Source organism: Leptopilina boulardi, unplaced genomic scaffold (genome assembly GCF_019393585.1).
Source record: "Leptopilina boulardi isolate dan_hultmark-lab unplaced genomic scaffold, ZJU_Lbou_2.1 LbouV2_216, whole genome shotgun sequence".
In the NCBI taxonomy this organism is placed as follows: Eukaryota; Metazoa; Arthropoda; class Insecta; order Hymenoptera; family Figitidae; genus Leptopilina; species Leptopilina boulardi.
This window is the reverse complement of record NW_026137770.1, coordinates 4455778-4480656: the sequence shown is the minus strand read 5'-3', so window position 1 is coordinate 4480656 and position 24879 is coordinate 4455778. Positions and strand designations below refer to the sequence as shown.

At 35.5% G+C, this 24879-nt stretch overlaps 1 protein-coding gene across 1 annotated transcript in view; it reads left to right on the top strand.

Moving 5' to 3' along the window:
* LOC127279399 (alpha-catulin) overlaps positions 1–24879 on the top strand; it is a 48727-nt gene that overhangs the window by 11129 nt on the left and 12719 nt on the right. Inside the window, exons 6-7 of the mRNA XM_051301729.1 lie at positions 9048–9302; positions 12835–12994. Of these exons, the coding sequence (XP_051157686.1) occupies positions 9048–9302; positions 12835–12994 (415 nt within the window). The remainder of the gene's footprint in view (positions 1–9047; positions 9303–12834; positions 12995–24879) is intronic.

Below are 24879 nucleotides of genomic sequence, written 5' to 3'. Positions count from 1 at the left end.
TTACCAATAAATTAATTAAGGAAAAGGATTGAATGTCAGGAAAGAAGTAATTTATAATTATATTCTATTATTGAATTCAATTAATATTAAATGATTGTATCATCAACTCACATTGGTGTCAGCTAATCCTTTATTTAAATAATAAGTTCACTGGTGCACAGCACATAAAAGTTAGCAAAGTGGTTTTTAAACTAATTTTCCACTCACACTTTAAAACGACGGTTTTATTTTAGGCGACACGTCTTTCACTCTCTGCGAACGCAAAGCAATTACATTTGAATAAAATGCGATGAACCAAGCCAAGACGCAAAAGACTTTACTGACGTAAGATGAACAGAATAAGGGAAACTATAGTATCTTATAAGGGAAAGACTGTAACTATGTTACAGAATATAAACGAAAACATGTAAATTTTCTTGTACAAATATAATTTTTTTACAAGATCTTGTGCTAGATTTTGTACAAGTTATGATACAAGAACTGGTTCAAAATTCTGGTGCCGAAATTGTACATTTTTTTACCAGAACTGGTTCAAGTTAAATTTAATTTAAACTTTGAAACATTTCTACATGAATTCTACGTGAAAACTGTAGGAACTATTTATGAAGTCTTTACCCCGGTACTTGCTCGATACCATTCTTCCTCCCTAGAGTCCTGTGCATTTGTAAAAGCCCTTTAGATAAAATTTTCTTCGTTTTTGGAAGAAAATTCATGATTTTTTCTATTATTATCAGTTCTTTCCTGACAGCACCAGGACCATCAACTTTAATCGTCCTCGCTATATTTTTTTTTGTAATCTACACGTAAAAATACGTCAAAATATATCAATTTGAATTCCTTTATTTATAAAATTTTCTTCGTTTTTGGTGAAAAAATACATTTTTTCCCTAAAATTGTCATTTTTTTTGAAAAATTTGATAAAAAGTTAATCGTCAACTCCAATCGTGACCGGTTTTTTTCCCTACATTTTTCACGTTAAAATACATTTGTATACTAAATATGAACTGTCTGGGTTGAATATTGTGTGCGCTAGGGAGATTAAACGCTTTTTTTTCGAAATTTTTGATTTTTCCTTGACAACGCATATAAATCAATCCCAATCAAGTTCGCTATATGTTTCCTGTAATTTTCACTTAAAATACATAAGTGTATCAAATTTGAGCTCTCTATGTCAAAAGATGTGGCTGCTAGGGGGGGGGTACATAGTCATTTTTAGGGATTTTTCTTAAAAATCCATGGATTTTCCTTGACAACGCTGTGTTAATCAAACATACACGTTTTTAAAAAAAACAGATCTTAATAGGGTTCCGAACCGAGTACAAAAAGGATTAAAAAACAAACAATCCTTTGCATAGTTTCCCGAAAAGTATAAGAAAAAAAATAAAATAAGAAAAAAAGGCTTTTTTATATTATAATATCATCATGCGTTAAGAAGTTGCCAATCTCAGTGTCTGATTCCATTGTAGGGCTAAAAATTAGAAGATTTCATTGTAGAGGGTCAACTGTTTCAGATCTGAATTTATTATAGAAAAATTTCATGAAACCCTCCCTTTTTCCTGCGAACATTGGTCAATCATTTAGATAATGCAGGACTAAGTTTATCTCATGTCCGCATCTGCATGCAGGAGGGATGTTCCAGCCCATTCTGGAGAAGTACTCCCCCACAAAAACATGCCGTTTTGGACAGCCCGTCCGCTTTCTCATTACCCAAAATCTTAGAATGGGACGGGATCCAGATAATTTTAACATTCTGGTCATAATGCAATAATTGAATCATCATTGAAGCAATCACATGTACCACAACCCTAGACTCAGAGGAACCCAATCTGTCCCTTTACTTACAATCTGGAGAGATCTAAAGGAGTCCGTTAAAATCAGGGGATGAGTGATCCATCTCAAAACTGAATAAATTCCATTCAGCTCTACCATTATTGATGAGAAACAACCCTGGAGTTTAACGCCCTGTCTAAATTGAGTCGTCGGCACAAAGAAGCTAGTGGCAGCACGGCCGCTTCGCTTAGGGAATGACCCATCTGTATAGATTAGAGTATGGTGACTAAATTTATCCACTATACCCAAGTTAAAAGCTTCCAGAGGACGATCAGATACCCTGATCGCAAAACCGAACTCCCCATCCAATAAATTCTCTACATCATATGACAGTTCCGACCATTCCCTATCGAAGTAAGCCGTTTTTTGCGGCCCCCTAAGTTGATAAACCTGATCAGAAATGGGATTCAAACATTTAAAGAGAGGAAAATCCAACAAATACCTTGGAGTCTACCTTTTCAGAACCATCCCTCCCGAAATGTCCTCCAATTTATGTAGCAAGGGGTTGTCCGACCAACTGGCAATTCATATCGAATTTCTATTGAACAACAGGGATCGTTTGAGTTCAAAAGTAGGCTCCCCAGCTTCCTAAAGAATAATCGGAATAGGGGTTGTCCGCATACATTCCAAAGCAATCCTCAAGGCTCCGTATTGGACTCTGTTCAAACCAACCAGTCTGGACCGAACAGAACTTGCAAAGAGGATGGCCGCTCACTCCAGAAGTGCTCTTGTAAGGACCCGATAAACCGACAACATTAACTCTGGATGAGCTCCATAAGACACTTTAGCAAGTGTCTGAATAATATTTAAGGACTTGTTAGCCCTCACAAGAACATCAGCTATATGCTGGCCCCAGTCAAGCTTTTGGTCCATTAGGACACCCAGATATTTAATGGTTTTTGAATTTATTATTTGGTTATTTCGAACTCTGAGACTTTCTTGCGAAAAGTCGTTCGAGTTTCGAGAAAAAATACAGAGGTGACTTTTTTCCGTCGCAACACTGAAACCAAAATCCGACAACCAAGGGATGAGCCTATCGATACCCTTTTCAATCAGTGACTGCGATTCATTCAAGTCCTCCTCCGAGGTATATAGCAAAATGTCATCAATGAATTGGAGAATTCCAACCCTATCGGGAATTTCCGACCTGATGTTCCTAAATGCAAAATTGAAGAGCAGCGGCGAAAGTACTCCTCTCTGAGGGACCCCTACTCCACAAATTCTCAGAGCGGATGAATCACCGCTAAAGGATAACATTCTTTTTGTTATATCATGAAGAAGACGAAATTGTAAATTCTGGCGGGTACCCCCGCCTCGCTGCGCTGATTTAAAACTTCAGATGGAAGAAGCGCTTTAAATGCTCCCTTAATATCTAGTGTCACAACTACAGTTTTTTCTCCAAGAGAGAAATTATTAAGAATATCTGCTGACAAAAACGAGGCGCAATCGATAGCGGAACGTTCCTTGCGGAATCCAAACTGGTGATAAGGAATCAAACCATGTTGTTCCGCAACTTGTTCTAGACAAGTGTGAACCATTCGTTCCATCAGTTTTCCAAGGGCCGAGGTAAGAGAAATGCCACCAGGCTTGGGTATAAAACGAACCAGGGTGGATCTTTACGAACTAGGAAACTCTGATTGTTTAAATCAAAAGTTGAAAAACTCCCTGATCAGTTCAAGACAGAGCAGGGGTAATCTGCCTGCAATGATTTCAGTTCATCCGACTCCGGATCATCCGAGTTTATATTTGATCTAGAAAATTTTCCTGAGAAGGCCCTGATCAAGTTCCAAATTCTCTTTGAACCCAAACTAGGTGAAATGTAATTGCAAAGCGTTCTAAATGATTTCCTTTTTCGTTCACAAAGGATTCTTTCTGAATTACCCTCTACCTGTAGATACAGGTCTAGATTTTCATTATTAGGATTCAGTAAGTAAGCCTTCCTTGCCTTTTTTGTCCAGAAGGGCCTGGCTACATTCCTCAGACCACCAAGAAGGTTTAATCGGTGAGGATGCACCAGAGTTGTTTGGAATATAAGCTCCGGTTGAAAGCAATGACTCTACAATGGCTGTAGTGAACATATATTTTCTGGAGGAATTTGCAATTTGATCGGAACAGCCATAATGACCGGACTAAGATCACTGCCAACTCGTTCATCGATCGTCTGCGATGTGCATAGGAACGAAAATGAGGAAGATACAAACTGAAGGTCCAACACACTACCCGTTGATCCTTGTGCACATACAAAAGTAGGAGCGCCGTCGTTGATGATATTGTTAACGAGAATTTCTTGAAGCTGGATTAGCATGTTGCCCATCCTATTGGAACGAAAATGAAGATAGTCAGGAAGGTGAGCATTGAAATCACCCATCAAAATGATTCCACCATCAGTGGGAATTCTATTGGCTAATTTTGTCAAAAGATTGAGGGTGACTTTGGCATTATGAGAGATATACATCCAAATGATGTATAGCCGTCCAAGGACCGTGCTAACTCTAACGCCAACAATCTGTAGAATATCCATCCATGGACCTGACAGATCTATTATTTCAAAGATGGAAGTATTTTTAATAAAAATTGCAGTGCCGCCCCCGGTGCAAACCCCCTGTTGTTTTAATCTCAACAAGACCTTGCCCTATCTAACTACACAGTTTATCATGCTCCTACATAGCCTAGTAGTTTTACGTACGAGATCTCCATATACAGGTATATCCACACGTACCCCATGGTCGCGGGGCCAAAATACGCTCGACCAACGTCGATGAATCTGATCTTCTGGTCATCTACCGATTCCTACAAGGCCGGTAAGGACCTTGCAGACCCTCGGTTTGGGCCTAGACCTTTCCAATCCGGCCGCTTCCTCAGTTGAGACCGCAACTAACTCGTTGAGCGAACGTTGGGACCTACAGTGTGGAGCGACTCCGATGGTGCTAAAGCACCCAAAGAATCGTCCTCCACCATCAGCCTCTAACCCAAGCGATGTGAGCTATAAACCACTGCCATCAAGAGTCTAACCCAGTGATCCGGATGCAGATTAATCTTCACGGGCCCGGATCCTTTTGGTACTGTTTACACTCTGCTAAGACTCCGATCATGCTCTTACAGAGAAAAAGATATGCTTACCGCTACTTTGACTTCAAGGTACTACGGGGATGGAAAAACGGCTATTACGACATATAATTCCTTGTGACACCTTCTTTTTCCCACAAGATAGACGATGCCTAGAGTGCAAGAAGAGGGTGTCCAATGAAATGGCGAAGCTGTTAGTTACAGTCATTTTGGCCCCGATAACACCCCAACAGGAGGCGATAAGGTATTCAGGCTTTGAAGTGACACACTTTTCCACTTTTTTGTCACTTTTTTTGGTCAGGGCTACTTTTTGATACTAATTTGGGCAAAAGGCTACTAAATGCTACTTTTTTCCAAAAAAAGGTAAAAAAAATTGACAGAATTCAAGAATTTTAGTTTTTTTAAATGAATTTTGTTCATTTCAAAAAGCCCGCCATTTAATGAAATTTATTATTGAATGCGTGAACTTTATATGATTAGATGACAACTTCTTGCAGCTTGATTGATATATAGTCATAATTGGCCAGCCATAACCTGTAATTAATGCTTTTATTCTTTTTGTCAATGCATATCTAATAAAATCAAATTTTTCAAATGTTCCCGCGCTGCGCTGGTGGCTCAGCTCTGGACTTTAGTTCGCTCAACGCCACAGGGAAGGCGAACATCATAACTATTTCTCGCAGTTGAGGTGCCATTAGATTAGTATATAAGCAGTGATCGAAAATTTTTTTCTTGTCGAAGTTTTTTTTTCTGCCCGATGTCTCTCCTATTTATTGGATTTGAGACAAATTCTTTTTTGGAAGAAATGGTTTCACTAATACTTTGATGACTATTTTTTTATTTTAATTTAATTATTAATTTTTCCCATTAGGTTTTTAAATTCATTTGCTTTCTTTTTATTTTTCGGTATTTATGCTCCTTCTAAATTTCCTGAATATTTAACAATTACATTTAACAAATCTTGAATTTTTAATTTCCTTAAATATCCCCTCACAATATGCCAAGAATCTTTAATTTTAATATTTCACAGAAATTCAAATCCAATATTCAGCCGACCTCTGTGACTGACCTCTATTATGCGCGGACATTTAAACATCAACTCAACCTCGTTTTGACCTCGCGACTCAAGTTCCCGAACCTCGTCAAGCGAGGTTCAGTCAAGGTTCAGGAATGTTTCGGTGCTGTCCGGGATGACATTTATTCAGAAATTTTTGTTTACATGTTATAAATAACTTATTGAAGAATAAAAAAAAATTTTCACTTGTAGTCCAAGATGGTGGCGATGTACAACATTTTCAAAAAATGTTCATTTTTCATGGGGGGATTGATTCCGAGATTTCTACAACAAATAGAGACATACATAAAAGCCATCTTGGACTAGAAGTGAAATTTTTTTTTTCATATTCTTCAATAAGTTATTTATAACATGTAAACAAAAATTTCTAAATAAATGTCACAGTTTTTTTAGAAAGAAATCCTAAAAAAGCCTTCTTTTTCCTCATTTTGAACTGCAATGTCCCCTTAAAAAATATTGATTTTTAAATTTTTTTTAAATATTTGTATTCAGAATTCATGAAAAGTAAGTCAGAAATCTTCAAAACTATTTTATAAAAAGAAATGTCATTTAACATCACAAATAGTCACAGTGTTTAATGATTTATGGTATGGACAAAAAAAAGGGTCTCCACTAGTTCTCTATTTTTCTCTATTCTCTCTATTTTTAACCGAGTAGGAAAAAGAAACTTCTTTTCCGTAAAATACTGGTTTCTTCACAGTGGGAACCTTGTATTTCTTTAATTATATATTTTTTGGTTTAAAATACACTTTCTTACGAAGGTTTAAATCAAGTTTTACCTGGATTCCAATCACCATTGTTCTGCTCTGATTCTGTGAAGTCCGTCAAGTAAACTTCCACAAAATACCTTAGATATTCAGCTCTGTCAAACGTCTGTTAGTATGAAGTAACTTTCTGACTGTATCCCTAAGTCTCTCCAGCTCGGAATTCAACCAGTTGGTCTTTCTGCTAGTCTCAATTTTTTTAGGGTTACAGTTTTTCTCAAAAGCCAAAATAATTGAATCTTGCAGAAATTTTTCTGAAGGTTCCAATTCTTTTTGCTTCCTCGTGGAGGAAGCTATGTAGTCCTTTCGTTTATAAACTTTTTAAAAATGGTGAAAACAAATTTTCCTCTATATAGAAACATGTTATATGAGATCCTGATCAATTGTCCGGATGTATGTATGTGTGTGTGTATGTGTGTGTGTGTGTGTGTGTGTATGTGTGTGTGGATCGTTTTTGTGAACACGATATCTTTAACAGGTTTTAATGGATTTGGATAAAATTTGGTAGGCTTATTTAACACATTAATCTCTCAAAAATGACGAGAGGATTTTTAAAAATACCCAAAAAAAAAAATTTTATCGTCTTTTTTCCAAAAAATTTTTTTTAATTGAAAAAATTTTTAAATCGAAAAATTTAAGGTAATATATAATATAATCGTCTTCTTTATGTCAAGATGAATCGATTGATATATATAAAGTATAGATTTGATTGAAATTTAAAGAATTAAAGAAAGTTAAAAAATCAAAAATTCTCATTTTAGCTAAAAAATGATGTGTTTATTTAAATTCATGTTTATATATGAAATAATTTTATTCCCTGCATTGAAACGAATTGGTTGGTATATATAAAGTATAGATTTGATTTAAAATTTGAGAATTAATAAAAATTGAAAAATCGAAAATTCATATTTTAGCTAAAAAATTTTGTGTTTTTTTTTAATTCAAGTTGATGAATAAAATAATTGTATTCCTTGCATTAAAACGAATCGATTCGTATATATAAAGTTTATGTTACACTCAAAATTAATTAAAATTTTCTTTATTTTTCAAAAAATTTAATTAATTTAAAACATTTTTAATTCGAAAGTTTTTAAATCAATCAATTGAATTGGACAAATTCATTGCTTCCTTCACGAGGAAGCGAATTTTTTGCTTCACACAATGAGGAAGCATAATGTTTATGAAATAAACATAAAGGACCCCCTACTTGTTCTGTTCTGTATCTAGTAGGGAAATATCATTCCAATTCCAATAGCTCTGGTGTTTTCACTGCAATCAAAATATATCAAGCGGAAGATTTGACGTAGAGGTATAATGATGTGTACTGTCAATTATTTATTATCCGGTACACACCATTAGAACTCGACTGTCGATAAACCGGTTATATTGAAAAGATGTTTTCTGCAGTTTCTCACTCCAATGTCAAGAAAATCCATTTTCGGGTTGTCCAGGCAAATGCTAATACTTTTAATTCAAGTCGCCCTGTAGCCCGCAGTAGTTAGAAAGGTTAGTTATGAAAGAATTTCCACAAGTATACTTGTAACGCTGGATGATATTTCAAAAAGACGATTGTATAAATAAATAAATAGAAGGTTTTAATTAAATTTAATAAGTTCTACGTGTATTTCTAAGTGGAATTGTTTCAAAATACCACTGGAAATTTCACATGTAGAGGAAAATGCAACATAATTATTTAAACGGTTTCCATTAAAAGTTGTGACTGGTATTTATAAACTTTTAATCTCACAATTAATAATGGACCTTTCGGTCACGATACTGTCAGTTAATACAATGATTTTACATTTTCCTCAAATTAAAAACAGCTCGTTACTTTTACTTTGCATTTATGAAAAATAACAAAAATAAATAAATCTCAAAATTATCTTACTAACTCACTACTCGACTTGTTTTGCTTTTTTAAAATAATAAACATATATTCTACTATTAAAGTTTTCTAAGAATAAAATTAAAAAATGTAGTGTATATATTGTATTCAAATAATCCAATTTTCTTTTAATTTTTGCAAATATTTCGCATAGCAACGGAAAGTTTCTTTTTTACTAAAAAGTTTTGAGCTAAATTACACGATCGCAGAAGATCTGATAATTTTGTTATATAGTACTTCAATTTTCTTTGGTCTAATATTTCAAAAAAGAACAATTGACGAAAATGCGCTATTGGTCTAATAAAAATGGTCGGTAGTGTACCAAAGTCGACAAAATTAAATTTTCAGGATGGCCCACTTGGGACACGCCTATACTTCAACAGAGTTCGGTGCATAAATTTACAAACAAGTAATATCCTTATCCCAGACAATCATCGGCAGCGGATGTGGGTCTCCAAAATTAGAAATGGAAGAAGCTCTAGACCGCTTACTAAGAGCTACAAAAGATTTGAAGCAACACCTATGTGCAACAACGTTAGATCAAGCTGGCGACCTTGGATCAGTGACGAAGGCTCTACATGAACTGGTGTCATCAATCAAAAACCTAGCTTCATCCAGCGACATTGATGGTCTAAAGGAAAATAGCGACAGATTTCAGGAATATATTGATCACATTCTTGAAGTAAGTTTCAATATTATTAATTTGAATACTAGATTAGTTATTTAATCTTAGAATCGAAAACTAGACCTCACCACATCATAGCGAAAAATTATCTCTACTCTCACTCCGCCACACTTCCCATAATTCTTCCTTGTATGAGATTTAATACAAGGCCATCACCACTGGAAAATCTCACATGGGATTCCACATGAAAACCTACATTGGATTTCATGAGGGAATCCATAAAGGTTTCCATATAAAAAGTACACCGGAATTTCGGATAGGATTTGGTGTAAGAAACCATATTTTTTATTTTATGGGTTCCTATGTAGAATTTCTTGTAAAATTTCCCATGGAATCCCATATAGGATCTAATATGAAATTCTGTCCTAAATTCCGGTGTGCTTTTATATGGGAACAGTTACAGATATGGAATCCCATATGGGTTTTTCCAGTTGGAATACGTAACAACATGTACAAAACTTTTCATGTAAACTTACGCATGTTCGACATAAGGAATTAAAACAAAGAACATGTGCAAGAACTTGCACCTGTCCATGCTGTTGGTAACTCATAGTATAATTTGCATTGACTCAATCAATTCAGAACTTATTTAAAATAAGTTCTTGTATTAGGTCTTAACTCATGTAAGTAATTTTCCCTACTGGAAAATCCTACATAGGTCCCTACAAGGAATTCTACAAGGATTTCATGTAAATTCTTACAGGATTCTTTATAGGAACATATGTAAGATTTTCCAGTAGGGAAAATCCTATAAGAGTTTTCCTATAGGATTCATTATATATAGTTCATATAGTTTCCTACGTAGGATCCTACAAAGGATGTCACAAGAAATGAAAATTAAAAAATTTTCTTTTATTTTTTTATTTATGTCATTGTTGCCTTGCTTATTTTTCGATTTCTAGAATTCTGCAGAAACATTTGAAAATAAATTTGGAGGGACTAGAGATTGAACCCGGGTTAGACGCGTGCTAGCTAAAGACCCTATACACTAACCTAACCACCGACTGCAGAGAAAAACAAAATTTTTCCTCATACTCTGTAAGTAGAAACTTTAGGTTGCAGAGTGTGAGGAAGATTTTTGTTTTCCTCCGCAGTCAGTGGTAAGGTTAGTGTATAGGGTCTTTAGCTAGCGCGCGTCTAACCCGGGTTCAATCTCTAGTCCCTCCAAATTTATTTTCAAATGTTTCTACAGAATTCTAGAAATAGAAAAACAAGCAAGACAACAATGACATAAATAAAAAAATATAAAAATTTTTGTTAATTTTCATTTTTTGTGACATTCTTTGTAGAATCCTGTAGGAAAACTCTTAAAGGATTTTCCCTTATGGGAACCTACATAGGTTCCTTTAAAGAATCCTATAAGAATTTACATGAAATCCTTGTAGTTCCAGTAGGGTAGGGAAAAGGGGTTTGCCTAAACAAAGAGAAATAATACATGAAGTGATACAAGATCTTGTGCAAGTATACACGTGTTTGAATGTTACCAGAACATGAACCTGTTCTTTGCTCCAATTCCTTGTACAGTACATGTGAAAGTTTATATGTAATGACTTGTCAATTTTCTCGTAATTATTTTTATATTATGATCTTGTACTAGATCTTGTTCAAGGATTTTCATCTGGAAGATGTTGAGATAAGTCTTTTTTATAAAAAAGTATCATATTAAAAATTCTTTGACAAAGACGGTTAAACCTCGTTAACACGAATTCGTCGAGACTGTATTCACACGGCAATTTCGATGGATTAATACCTTTAAAACAGCGTGGATTAGCCCTCTTTCCTATTATCCAAGGGCGTAGTTTTTCACTGCCGTCTAAATTACAGATAAACGCAGCCGTCAATCGCTGTTTACTTCTTTTGTCACCATGGCACTTCTCTCCTTTAATACCTAATGTCCGTTCCGGAAGTTAATTGAAAAATATTCCACTCTTCTCAAAATTAAAAATATCTTTTGCAGCATATGGTTTCTTAACTTTATCAAAATATGTAATCCATTCGTTCGCATCAGTTTCAATAACTTTGTTTAACTCGCCACATACTGCAACACTTCCTATGTTATGTCCATTTTTGAAACGATGCAGCCAACCTGCATTTAAAAGAACATTTAAAATCTTCTATACCTAATTTTTCTGTAATTTTTTCGACATTTTCCTAAATAATAGAACCACTAACTAGAAGATTCGCACTTCGAACATTATTTAACCATGTTAACAGTTGTGTCTCGAGATTTTCATGTTTCGTAAGTCTCATTCGCTTTGTTTTTTGAGTTGGTGTCACAGACCTTGCAGCTATAGTTTGATACAACTTTTATTTATTACTTAAAATTGTTGACAAAGTCGATTTTGGTGTTTCAAAGTCTTTAGCGATATTAGTCTTTGATTACATGCCTTTCTCAACTTCCTCTAAAATTTTCAATTCCAAAGACAAATTGAAAGAAGACTGTTTACGCTTCATGTTGAAGGCGGACTGACATAACGCTCTGCCTGCAAGTCGGAAAAAATTTGAGCATAGGGATTTGATAACACGAATTTCCTAAGGTTCGTGTTAACCCCTTAACTGTTAGAGAAAAAATGGATACTGTGGTCCTAAAATATCCAACAAATTCTGATCGACAAATTTTTTATAAAACTTAGTATTTTGAGAGTTTTTGGGGTTTCTGAATTAAAAAAAAATTTCGAGATTTTTACTGATTTTTAGTTGCTTATTAGTTAAAAATAATAAATAATTATTTAATTATTAATTAACCAAACCTCATTGATACCTGTAGTGTACAAATAATGATATAAAAGAATTTATTTTACAATTTAAATAGAAAATTTCATTTATTTTGTTTTAAGATGATCACGACACAATGTATGTGTCGCTGACAGTCTATTAAAAGGTCTCTTATGTATTCTTATGTATTAATTAAATAGACCTGCAAATTTAGTAATATAAGAATTAGATTTATAAAGATTAACATTCCTACTGGAAGTAAAAAATATAAAAAGAAATAGAAATATGGGAATAGAAGGAGATAAATTTATTTTTTTTGTAATAGCTGAATTGCACTCCCAAAACGTTATCGTTTTCTATAGAGTAGAGATGTGATAGCGACGTGCGAATAGTTTTAATTTGAATGAGTAAAATTTATATTCAATTTAAATAGTCAATTTTTAATAGGCTAGTGAAATCTAGTGACTTCTTGCAGAAAAAAAATTTCTTGCTTATATTCAATGGTCCACTTGGTGTCCAAAGTAAAAACCTAATAAGCAGTTTTTCCGTAAAGTTGAAAATCATTTGCACGATATATCGACTTTCAAACTTACGGAAAAGCGACTTACTATGTTTTTACTTTAGAGAGTATACTTGTAGTAGCCATCCTAATTGTTTCATTCTTTTCTTGAACATATGTTGAAAGAGAGAAGGAATGAAAAATGGGTACTGTAAGCAGGTCGATACCTGATGGCGTATCGCAGTATTTCAATTCCAAATACATTTTAATTTTTACACGGTAATTTTTATATTTTTTATCGTTAATTTTTTTTAGGTTTGTAAATTGTTAAGACACGTCGCACGAACTGAGTCTTTACAAGTGTCTGCAAAGTTTACGGAAATTAATTTAAGGATATATGGTCCACAAGTTGTAACTGCTGCTTATACACTGGCTAGACATCCCACCAGCAAAATTGCTAAAGAAAATCTTGAAGGTGAGTTGCGTTCTTAAAATTTTTAATGATTTTTGTAAAAAACATGTTGAAACAAATGTCATTCTTTAAGCCGATGATCGAATGACTGTTTCAATGAAACAATGTGTTATCTCTATTATTTTTTGCTAAAAAAGTGGGCAATGGATGTAAAAATGAAAACAACTATTTTGTAGTTTATAACGAAGTATATCGTTATTTAGATATCAGTCCCCAATATTCATTATATGGTCGAGAATTCTATATATTAGTATCAGCGTCGAATATGTCATACAGGGAGATCTATTCGTATGCGTGTGTGATTGTGCGTGTCAGCGGTTTTTCCTTAGTATAGGTGGTTCGTTGTCCAATGAAGGATTAGGAAGTTCCAGATATTTTCGGATTCTCACCGACCAAGGGCCAGCAGGAAGGAAGAGGGCGCGCAATAATCAATCGACAGATCAATCCGAGCTGCCGTGTTTGACGGATGTGTGCCGACAGTTTGTTGGAATAGACTGTTGATATATATATATACTTCGTGTAGTGATAAGTTGTTAATAAATAAATATTATATTGTTTAATTCGTGCGTTTTTGTGTCTTCTATTCCTTGGGTCAAGTCGCAGCCTCATCGTCGTCCAGCGGATTTTCTCAACAAGAGTGTGTTTCGTGAGTATCAAAAATAAGAGTAACAGGTAGTTCAAGTCAGGTCGTCGTCGTCGTGTTTCCCGATCGTTCTCAGCGGAATCTCCCCATGAGAGAGGCTCGTATGCCGGAGAGTAGTGTAGCGAAATCACAGTACGTAATTTAAGCACGAGATTGTGGAATATTGTTATTTTAATTAATATTTCTAAGATCTAAATTAGCGTTACAAAATGCGCCCAATGTGAGGCCCATGCTGAGACATTGAGTTGAACTAACTTTTATTTTGCATTCACCGTTAATTATAAAGTGGTAATTATCAGCGAGGAGGTATTAAAGAGTTTAAGCGTGATTATTTATTGAAGGTATTGTGTTGTATTTGTTTGTTTAAGTGTGAAATGATTTTTCTTTCTCGATTTTTCGAATTTTACATTTTATTTTATTAATTTCAAGTGAATTTCTGAACATGTGCTCGGATGTGACGTCATCCGCCAGCCGGTCTCACTTTAGCGCCAAATCAGCTGTTCGGCGTCCCCTGTGAATCCATGCCGCATGGTTCTCAAATATCATCGAGATATTGAAAGTTTAAAATTTTTTTTTGATTTTATTGATAAATGTTAATTGTTTTTGTGTGTAATTTATTGTTTGATTTTTCTTTTTTTTTGACATTTTTCAAATAATAAGGAGAAACTCGGAAATAAAATTGTAGAGTCAGTGTTCTCGTATAATTACCGTTGATTAAAATATTTGTTCCTTTTTTTACGAGTATACAGTGACTATCAGCGTAAAATCAGCGTTATCAGAGAGTATTCCGTTTAAAGGGAAATTTTTTTTTACCTTTATATAACGGGTGGAACAAATAATAATTCTCAACGGAAATAATTATTTTTTATAATTTTATCAATTATATGACGCGTAAAGTCAAACAGGACATTACGTTTTTCAAGTGAATCGAGAAAGCGTTCAATTTAATCAATTGATCTTTTATAAGCGGACATTGATTTATGTTTGAATTTATAAATTATTGTACTTTTAATAATTTTTCAGCGACAACAAATTTTATTTTGTGTGTTCGTCTAGTTATGAATAGTGTTCCTTTTTTTAGTCCTCGCTAAATTTAACGGTGACGTGTATTAGTGTGAGTTACAAATTTTCTTTTCCCGCGTGACGTCATAGGACATTATTATTTTTCCCGCCTAGCGTGAGTAGTGGTGAGAGTATTAGAGCGTGGAAAATTTATTTACGCGCGAAGAAAATTGAGGGAAAAATTTTAGAAAATTAATTTTTTTTCTCTCTCGAGATGTTTTATTTATAAAAAAAAAAAATTTTTTTTGTTTTCGTAAATTTTTTTTTTTGGCGTGTTGAAAATTTTTACTGCACAAACTGATCAGCGTTATATAATACAATGTCCCTCCGACTAGTATTCCCAATCAGCGCCAGACTGAATTACCCCAGAGAGTAAATGAGAGAAAAAGAGTTCTAAGACCTCCAGAGTGGCAAGAATGGGGAATTGGAGATAGAACTGCTTTTAATGTTGATCAACAGAGAAGTGAATTAGATGTTGCGGAAAAACATCAAGGAAATCAGCGGAACGATATACATAACAAGCATATAGAGGGCGGTAGGGGAGATAATCGACGTCTCAATAGTGTTAATTCATCGCAGGGTCATAATAGATCGGGATTACATTTATCTTCGGACGAGTCTGACTCAGCGCTTGAAAATGGTTCAAACCTGGCGCCAACTAGGCATACGAGGTACGTGACAGATATTAGCGCGCGTGCGGTTAAAGCATTAAAGGATTGGGAAATAAAATTTTCAGCGATGGATAAACAAGATCCATTAGATTTTCTAGATAGGCTCGAAGAGTGTAAGGATTGTAATCAGTTCTGCGACTACGAGTTAATGAGAGCGTTACCTAGTGTTCTTCGACAAGGAGCAAGTCGATGGTATAGGATCCGTAGAAATGAGATTGATTCGTGGAAGACGTTTAAAAAATTATTTATCCGGGAATTTTCAGTGTCCATGGAGGATGACGATATTTGGGACGAGTTGAAGGCCCGTACTCAGGCCAAAGGTGAGAAAATATCAGCGTATATTATGAATCTGCGTATGATCAGCGATCATTTCAAACGTCCCATTTCCGAGGATAATTTGTTGAAAGTGGTCTTCAGGGGATTGGTACCAGAGTATCGGCGTTATCTCGCAACACATGAGATTAACTCATTAGCAGAATTGGAGAAAACGTTACGACAACTCGAAAAACTCAAGGACCTTGATAGCCGTTATGTACCGCCACCTTCGAGAGATAAGATGAGATTCCCATTAGCAGCGCCTAAAGGGACTCAGCGAGGATCAAAGATATATGCTTTTATGGAGAGTTCAGCGTCTGATTCCGAAGATAGTTCAGCGGCGAAAAAGAAAAAGAGTAAATCACCCAAGCGTAAGAGTAGAAAGAAGAGAGAGAAAAATAAAGCGGAAGAATCTGTGGATGCGTTTGGATCCAATCAGGGATCAAGAGGGGAACCACAGAAGAGTCGAACCAAGACTGGGCCCAATCATGGCAAAGTTACTGCTTCAGTTCCAAAACCACAATGGGGACAAAAACCAGACTTGGGACCATCCTCGAATTTTCAGAGACCGTTTGTGGGTACATGTAACAATTGTAAAGTGGTTGGCCATCGAGCGCCAGAATGCCCTTACAGGATATGTTATAATTGCAGAGAACAAGGTCATTTTTCAGCGGAGTGTCCCAAAAGGGACAAAGCGAACAATGTGGCTTGTCAAGTCTGCGGTACCAAAGGTACAGTTTTCGCGCGTTGCGCGAATTGCAAAGCAATTCGAGAATGGTTGGGAAACGCGGAAGGGGGGGGATCGATCAGCCTTCCCCCCCAATCCCAATCTCGGGGACAGAAATAGATGTCCCAGAAGAACCGGAAGAAATTTTCTTCCAGTTAAAACAAATGGAGTACACCGAAATGAATGAGGAGGACTCACTCCATATTCAGCGTGAACCGGGGAAAATTAGCGAGAGTAGCGATTCGGTGGAAAAAGTGTTGTGTGATCCGTGTCCCAGCAAGAGTGTTACTTGTGAAGTAATAAATGGGACATTGGTATCAAATCCGTGTCCCAGCGAGAGTGTTACTTGTGAAGTAACAAATGGGACACCGGAGTCTAACCCGTGTCCAAGCGAGAATGTTACTTGTGAAGTAACATGTGGGACCAATTCAGCGTATCATTGAGCGAGAGTGGGACAGTGTTTCCTGGTTTTAGTGGGACTATTACGGCTGAGAATGAGACAGTACGTATAGTCCAAGGGAGGGGGAAAACTGCATGTAATGCAGATATAACCTCACCCAAGTGTAATAATTCTCCTGGCGTTAGTGGGACAATTACGGCTGAGAGTGAGACAGTACGTATAGTCCAGGGGAGGGGAGAAACTGTACCTGTTACAGAGATAACCCCACCCAAGTGCGAAAACGTGGATGGCTCTAGGGCCGAAAACCGATACTTTTGGAAAGTATTCATAGCGGACAAACCATATTTTGCATTATTTGATCCGGGTGCTATGATTTCGGTTGTTGGTCCCCAACTTATGGTGAAATTTAGAGAAAAGTTGGAGGCTACTGATTCAGCGATCCAGAGTGTGATAGGCGGATCCACCAAGACGATGGGTAAACTGAGGTTATGGTTAACTGTCGACGGTCATACACAGTCGTTTGAGCTCAAAGCTGTGGAATCATTGACACAAGACCTGATTCTTGGGATGGATTTCTGTCGTGAAATGGATATTGAGGTCCAATTTGGAAAAGGACTTTGGAGAATCAAAGGCCAAGAGTGGCACGAGTTTGCGAGTCGACTAGATCAGCGTCAAGATGGTGAAATCTTCGCTGAATGCGCAGGAATTTGTGAGTTGACAAATGATCAGCGTCAGGAAGTTCAGCGTTTAGTCGACGAGTTAGTGTTACCACAGGGTGTAGAGCACGGAATGACAACTTTAACCGAGCACAATATCAGCGTCATTGATCCGACACCGATAAAACACAGACCCCGCAGAATGTCTCCTAAAATGTTAGAGTGGTTAATTCAGGAAGTCACGAAGTTACTCCGGGAAGGAATAATTGAAAAAGCGTCTAGCGAGTGGAGTACGCCACCAGTTGTAGTCAAAAAGAGTGATGGAACTTTGCGTTTGTGTTTTGATTTTAGAGATCTCAACAAAGTAACCGTCAAAGACGCTTATCCAATACCTAGCGTCGACTCTATTTTGGACAAGCTTAGGAAGGCACGCTATATGTCAAAGATTGATTTGAAATCAGCGTATCATCAAGTGCCAATGTCTGCATCAAGCAAGAAATATACTGCTTTTTCAATTCCTGGTTTGGGACTGTTTCAGTTTAAGCGGATGCCATTCGGACTCACTAATGCTCCGATGACGTTTCAGCGTTTGATTGATTCCCTTTTTGGTCCAGAATTCGAACCAGTTGTATTTGGGTATTTGGACGATATTATTATCGTCAATAATGATTATGAGGAACACATGCGATGGTTAAGAGTGGTGCTCGAGAAATTGTCATCAGCGGGACTTGTAGTGAACCCAGATAAGTGCGAGTTTGGTTGTTCTAGAGTAACTTATCTGGGATATGTTCTTGATAGCGGAGGTCTACGTCCAGACCCTGAGAAAATAGCGCCGGTGTTAGATTATCCAGCGCCACAAAATTTGAAACAATTGAGACGTTTTCTCGGAATGGTCGGATGGTATTCCAGATTTATAGAGAAGGACAGCGAGTTAAAAGTTCCGTTGTTGAGGTTATTGCGAAAAGGTCAAAATTGAGTGTGGGAGGAGGACCAAAATGAGGCATTTCAAACATTGAAATCGAAATTAGTGTCAGCGCCTGTTCTGGCAAAACCAGACTTCAGCAAGCCATTTACGATTCAATGTGATGCAAGCGATTTTGCGATTGGTGCGGTCCTCACTCAAGAATCAGAGGATGGTGAACATCCAATAGTGTACATTAGTAAGGCCCTTTCAGCGTCAGAAAAGAATTATAGCGTCACAGAAAAGGAATGTTTGTCCCTTTTGTGGGCTATTAAAAAATTCAGACCTTATATCGAAGGATATAAATTCACCGTGATCACGGATCACAGTGCTCTAAAATGGTTGCGCAATCTGAAGGATCCGACTGGTCGTTTAGCGCGCTGGGCCTTAGAGATGCAACAATGGAATTTCGATATTGTACACAGACGAGGAATTCATCATCACGTGCCTGATGCCCTCTCAAGAATGTTTGAAGATAGTAGCAATGAAGTTTCAGCGTTTGAAACTGTGAGCGATCCATAGTATATTAAGCGTAGGGAATTAGTGGAAAAATTCCCCCAGCGTTTTCCAGGTTGGACAGTAGAAGAGAATAGGTTGTATCGATTTAGAAATTGTCCAACCCTGTTACCATGTGCAGGAGAACAACAAGGTTGGAAACTGGTGATACCAGCCGAGCATAGAGAAAGAGTGTTGAGAGATGCTCATGATGGATTATCAGCGGGACATTTAGGTATCGAAAAAACTTATGGTCGTATCACGAAAGATTACTATTGGCCAGGTATCTGGTATGATGTGCATAATTTTGTGAAATCATGTCCAGAATGTCAGCGTCATAAAGTGTCACAGGAGGGACCACAGGGTCTTATGGGTCAGCGGATTGTTGAACAACCCTGGATGGTGGTAGCGGCGGACTGTATGGAGTTTCCGCCAAGTAAAAGTCAATGCAGGCATTTAGTGGTTTTTCAAGATTTATTTTCGCGTTGGATAGAGTTAAAACCGATTAGATCAGCGGACGGGAAATCAATTGCGCGAGCGTTTGAAGAGTTGGTCGTATTCAGGTGGAATACCCCCCGTTTCTTGTTGACTGACAACGGTAAAGAGTTCGATAATAAACTTTTGAAAACAACCCTGGAAGAATATGGTATACAGCATTTGACAACTCCACCATATCATCCACAAGCGAATCCTGTTGAGCGTAGTAATCGTGTGTTAAAAACAATGATAGCGACTTTTGTTGGTAAAGATCACCGTGACTGGGACAAACATGTCCACGAGTTTAGACGTGCTGTGAACACAGCATCTCAATCAACGACAAAGGTGTCCCCAGCGTTCCTTAATTATGGTTTTCAACCTGATCCTGTAAAGAGCTTACGTCGCGAAGTTGAGGTTAAGACGATGGTTGATCGTTTGGATCCTGAAATATGGATGGATCGATTGAGAAGATTGGATGCTTTGCGTGATCTGGTTGCGAGGTTCATAGATTCGGCGAGAGAAAAACAAACCACTTATTATAACCGTAATAAGCGTGTTGCAGTTTTTAGCGTGGGCGATCAAGTGTTATGGCGAACCCATAAGTTGTCGAATGCGGTTAATAAATTTTCGGCAAAATTAGCACCAAAATATGAAGGGCCTTATGAAATTGTCAAACAACTGTCAGCGTCAGTATATGAACTTAAAGCGGACGATAATCGTCGAGTAGCGAAAGTTCATGTATCTGATTTAAAACGCTTTATACCTCCTCGCACCAAGCAATCTTAAATTTTATGTGTGTTAACAATGTTGTTTGTTTCTAGATTGGATATTCGTATTGTTCAGTTCATCAGCGTGTATATCAGCGTAAGCGTAGAAATGATTAATCAGCGGTAACTGAACATGTTTATTATGTATTGATTTTTGGAATAAAAAATTTTTATTCAATATAATGAATAGTTAGCTTATTTCCTTTTTTTTTGTTTATGATTTGAATATCGGCAATAATACCAGAGTATTATCGGCCTAGGAGAGGGGTTTATAACGAAGTATATCGTTATTTAGATATCAGTCCCCAATATTCATTATATGGTCGAGAATTCTATATATTAGTATCAGCGTCGAATATGTCATACAGGGAGATTTATTCGTATGCGTGTGTGATTGTGCGTGTCAGCGGTTTTTCCTTAGTATAGGTGGTTCGTTGTCCAATGAAGGATTAGGAAGTTCCAGATATTTCCGGATTCTCACCGACCAAGGGCCAGCAGGAAGGAAGAGGGCGCGCAATAATCAATCCGAGCTGCCGTGTTTGACGGATGTGTGCCGACAGTTTGTTGGAATAGACTATTGATATATATATATACTTCGTGTAGTGATAAGTTGTTAATAAATAAATATTATATTGTTTAATTCGTGCGTTTTTGTGTCTTCTATTCCTTGGGTCAAGTCGCAGCCTCATCGTCGTCCAGCGGATTTTCTCAACAAGAGTGTGTTTCGTGAGTATCAAAAATAAGAGTAACAGGTAGTTCAAGTCAGGTCGTCGTCGTCGTGTTTCCCGATCGTTCTCAGCGGAATCTCCCCATGAGAGAGGCTCGTATGCCGGAGAGTAGTGTAGCGAAATCACAGTACGTAATTTAAGCACGAGATTGTGGAATATTGTTATTTTAATTAATATTTCTAAGATCTAAATTAGCGTTACAAGTTAAAGTAAAAAGAGTTACTTTTATGATTAAGTAGTTAATACTAAGGGAGTTAATCTACTGTTAACTAACTTTGGAAGTTGGTTTCTGTTGAAAGTTCAACGATTGTATTAGTGTATAAGTTTATTGCGCTGTGCAAGCGAAGTCTCGGCTTCATTGTAAAGTGTTTACTTAAATTATAACTAAAGTGGTGCTATACTTCTACATAATATCTATATAAAATTTAAACAATAGTTTATAATTTAAAATCCTACAATGTACACTGTTAAACTAAAGTTTTTGAATTTGCTATAGATAACGTGTTAAAAAAGTGGTCACGACATATTGATAACCGATTAATTCAACTCCTAAATTTTCATTGAACTGAACGAGAAAATCAATTTACCATACAACAGAAGTCTAAGTTTTACATCATTTTTCTTATTATAATTTATTAAATATAACATTAGTATATATATATTGGACAGCAACAGGGGTAAATCAAATCAATATTTTCCAACAGTAAAAATTTTAAATAGAAATGAGTTATAGAATGTAATATCATAAAATATGCAGTAGAGAAGACGAAAGCTTGAATCCTTGCAATAAGTAAAATCGAATTTGGAATAATAATAATAAGACAATAACCCCATATATAAAAGCAACTCTCGACATCCTAACGTACACAAAAATTTTATGTAAGAAGATTTAAACAAATTACAAAATAATGAAACAATTTCTCCTTTGAAATTTCCGTTACAACTCGCCTATCTAAATCGTGTCTAAAAACCAGATTTTCAGGGGAATGCGCGGTACCGAATGATTATTGATCATCGCGAACTTAACAACCCTACCGAAAGAGAGGTACTGGAATGGTACTGAATTGGACTTGGCTTGAGTTTCACTTCAGTACCACTACCTGATAACCCATAAGAAGACATTTTTAAAGTACTTTAACAATAGTTTTAAAAGGTATGTTAGAACAGCAAAACGTCTCTCACGATATTAACGGTAACTCGACCCTTTCGCAGGTAAATTTCCCAGTTCCATTTCAATACCAAAAATGCACTAAATTAGTAGTGAGTTGGTACTGAGATCTCAGTTCCAATTTCCCAGTACCAATCCAGTACCACCCTTCCGGTAGGGAAGACATCCGGAAGTGGACGCTTATCCCCTACCTAACATAACACCCATCTTAGATGGGTTGATTTTGTTGACTGGTATAAAACTGTCTTTTCTACGCTCTTCGAGTACTTCAAATTAGTCTTTGTAATATTCTCACTAAGTAGACATTTCAATCTAACTGTCAAATTACAATAATATGACACGTAATATTACGAATCTCAAGTTAAATATTATAGTGATATTTAGGACATATTATTCGCTGCTTTTGAAGATTTTTAACAACTTCAGGAAGAAGCAACAAAAATTTATGAAGGGAACCAAGTTTGTTTAAAGTTAGTTTCTAAATTCGGTAATAGTGTGTAACTTTTGTAAAGATAGTACTAATAAGAATTGAAATTGATGTACTTTGTATTTCTTTATAAATATCCCTACTGAAAATCCCTGTATAAGATCTTGTACAATTTCCTGTACAGGATCAGCAACTGAACTTGTACAAGTTCTGACCAGTTCCTGTACAGGAAAATGCATACGAATTTGGAACAAGTTCATGTGTGAGATCTTGTACAAGATCTGGTGCAAGATCTTGTACAAGAAAGATACTTGTACAAGAAAATGTACATGATCTTGTACAATTTTATGTATAAGTAATTGTACACGAACACGTTCATGTTCTTGCACATGAAATAGTTGTAAAATTTTTTTTTAATAAAATTTGAGATTTTGATAATTTTTAACCACTAAGATTCGTAACTCATGAATGCTAAAAACTATTGCGCAGCTGTAAAGGTTAAAGTAAACTATTGCGCAGCCTTTGAAGTTTTTAATTTTTAGTAAAGAAAAACATGAATTAACATGTGCAAGAACATGGACGTGTTCATGTACAAGTACTTATACATGAAATTGTACATGAACATTTTCTTGTGCAAGCATCTTTCTTGTACAAGATCTTGCACCAGATCTTGTACAAGATCTCACACATGAACTTGTTCCAAATTCGTATGCATTTTCCTGTACAGGAACTGGTCAGAACTTGTACAAGTTCAGTTGCTGATCCTGTACAGGAAGTTGTACAAGATCTTATACAGGGATTTTCAGTAGGGATAAACCTATATTATTGATTAAGAATATTCAAAATTTTTTGTCATTTAATTATCGCCCTATAAAAACGGCACTGAACGTGAAAATGATAAACATTGATTTTAAAACACTATTTTCTCGAATTCTGAACACTTTTTATAAAATCGGACAACGTAGCCATATTGGATACGCCATTTTGAATTTTTATAAATTAACATCATATTTGTAATCAAGGACACCAAAAACCCCCAAGTATCAAGTTTTAAAGAAATCCGAGCAATTTTTTGAAAAAATCCACCATTTTAGATCCGCCATTTTTAATTTTTTTATATATCCCAGAGAGTATTAGAGAGTGGAAGCTGCCATAAGAGAGCAATGTATTTGACCGTACACGATTTTCAAGCGCCCTCAAACGATTCATGCCCAAAGATATTATCCCCACCAACGGTGTAACCGGGAAAATTTGAATGCATGTATTTTTTAATATATTTGAAAGTAGTAATAAAATTTACTAAATACTTTTTTTTAAATTAAAAATTCGCTGTAAAATTAATAGAATTAAACATGTTATTCAAAGTTATAAAAATATTTTATTAAATCTTTTCAACATGATAAACATAACGTGATTACAGTACAATATAAATTGAATATAAATAAAATGTAATATAAATTACAAATACAATATTCAATATAACATTTTATCACACTGTTATTATTGCGTAGACTTCATACTCTTAGCTTAAATATATAAAATTTAAATTCATCTGCAAAAAGTTTAACAATTCTATTGTATATTGACAAAATCCAATTAAGAATTATTATTATTATTATTGTAAATATTAATATTACAGGTTTTGTCGAATTTCTTACTGGTTAGTGTTATTTACAATTTACTGATATTTAAAAATTTTTTAGCATAATAAATAAGGTCATCAAAAAGTAAAATTTTTTATAAATTTCTACTTTTATTATTATCTATTTTTATCATTAGTTATATTATTATTATATAATTTTACTGTTATTAAGCTGTATTATTTTTTGTTATTTTTTGTTCAATTTAAATGTTTCCTGCAATATTATAAAATTAATCTAATATTCTGACATTTACTTTATATAATGCAATTATGTTATTTTTTATCTTTCACATCGCATTTTGAAAGTGCAATCTCCTAAATTATATAAAGTAAACGTCTGAAAATTCTTACCACTTATTGTTAAGTTTTTAACATTGAGACACTCTAATTTAATCTCAGTCTCTCTTTTCCGTCCTTCGTTGAATGACGCTGTTGACATTTGAGAAACTTCCTTTATTTCACTTGCAGAGTTTCCTGCTTCCTTTGTCTGTTCAGCATCTGTTTGTATTGTCTTGTCTTCATCCTTCCTCACATTCTGACCTGTGAAGTCAATGGTTTCACAATTAACAAACTTATAAACAAAATTGTTTATACTAATATTTTTAATATTATTAATGTTAACTTACTATTTTCTACAGCACTCTTTTTGTTTTCTATATTGATGGTCGGTATTGAATTTTGTTTCAATAGTGGCCTGGGATTAAGTGTTTTAAAACATTTCTTGTCGAAATGTTTCATACAAATTCGAA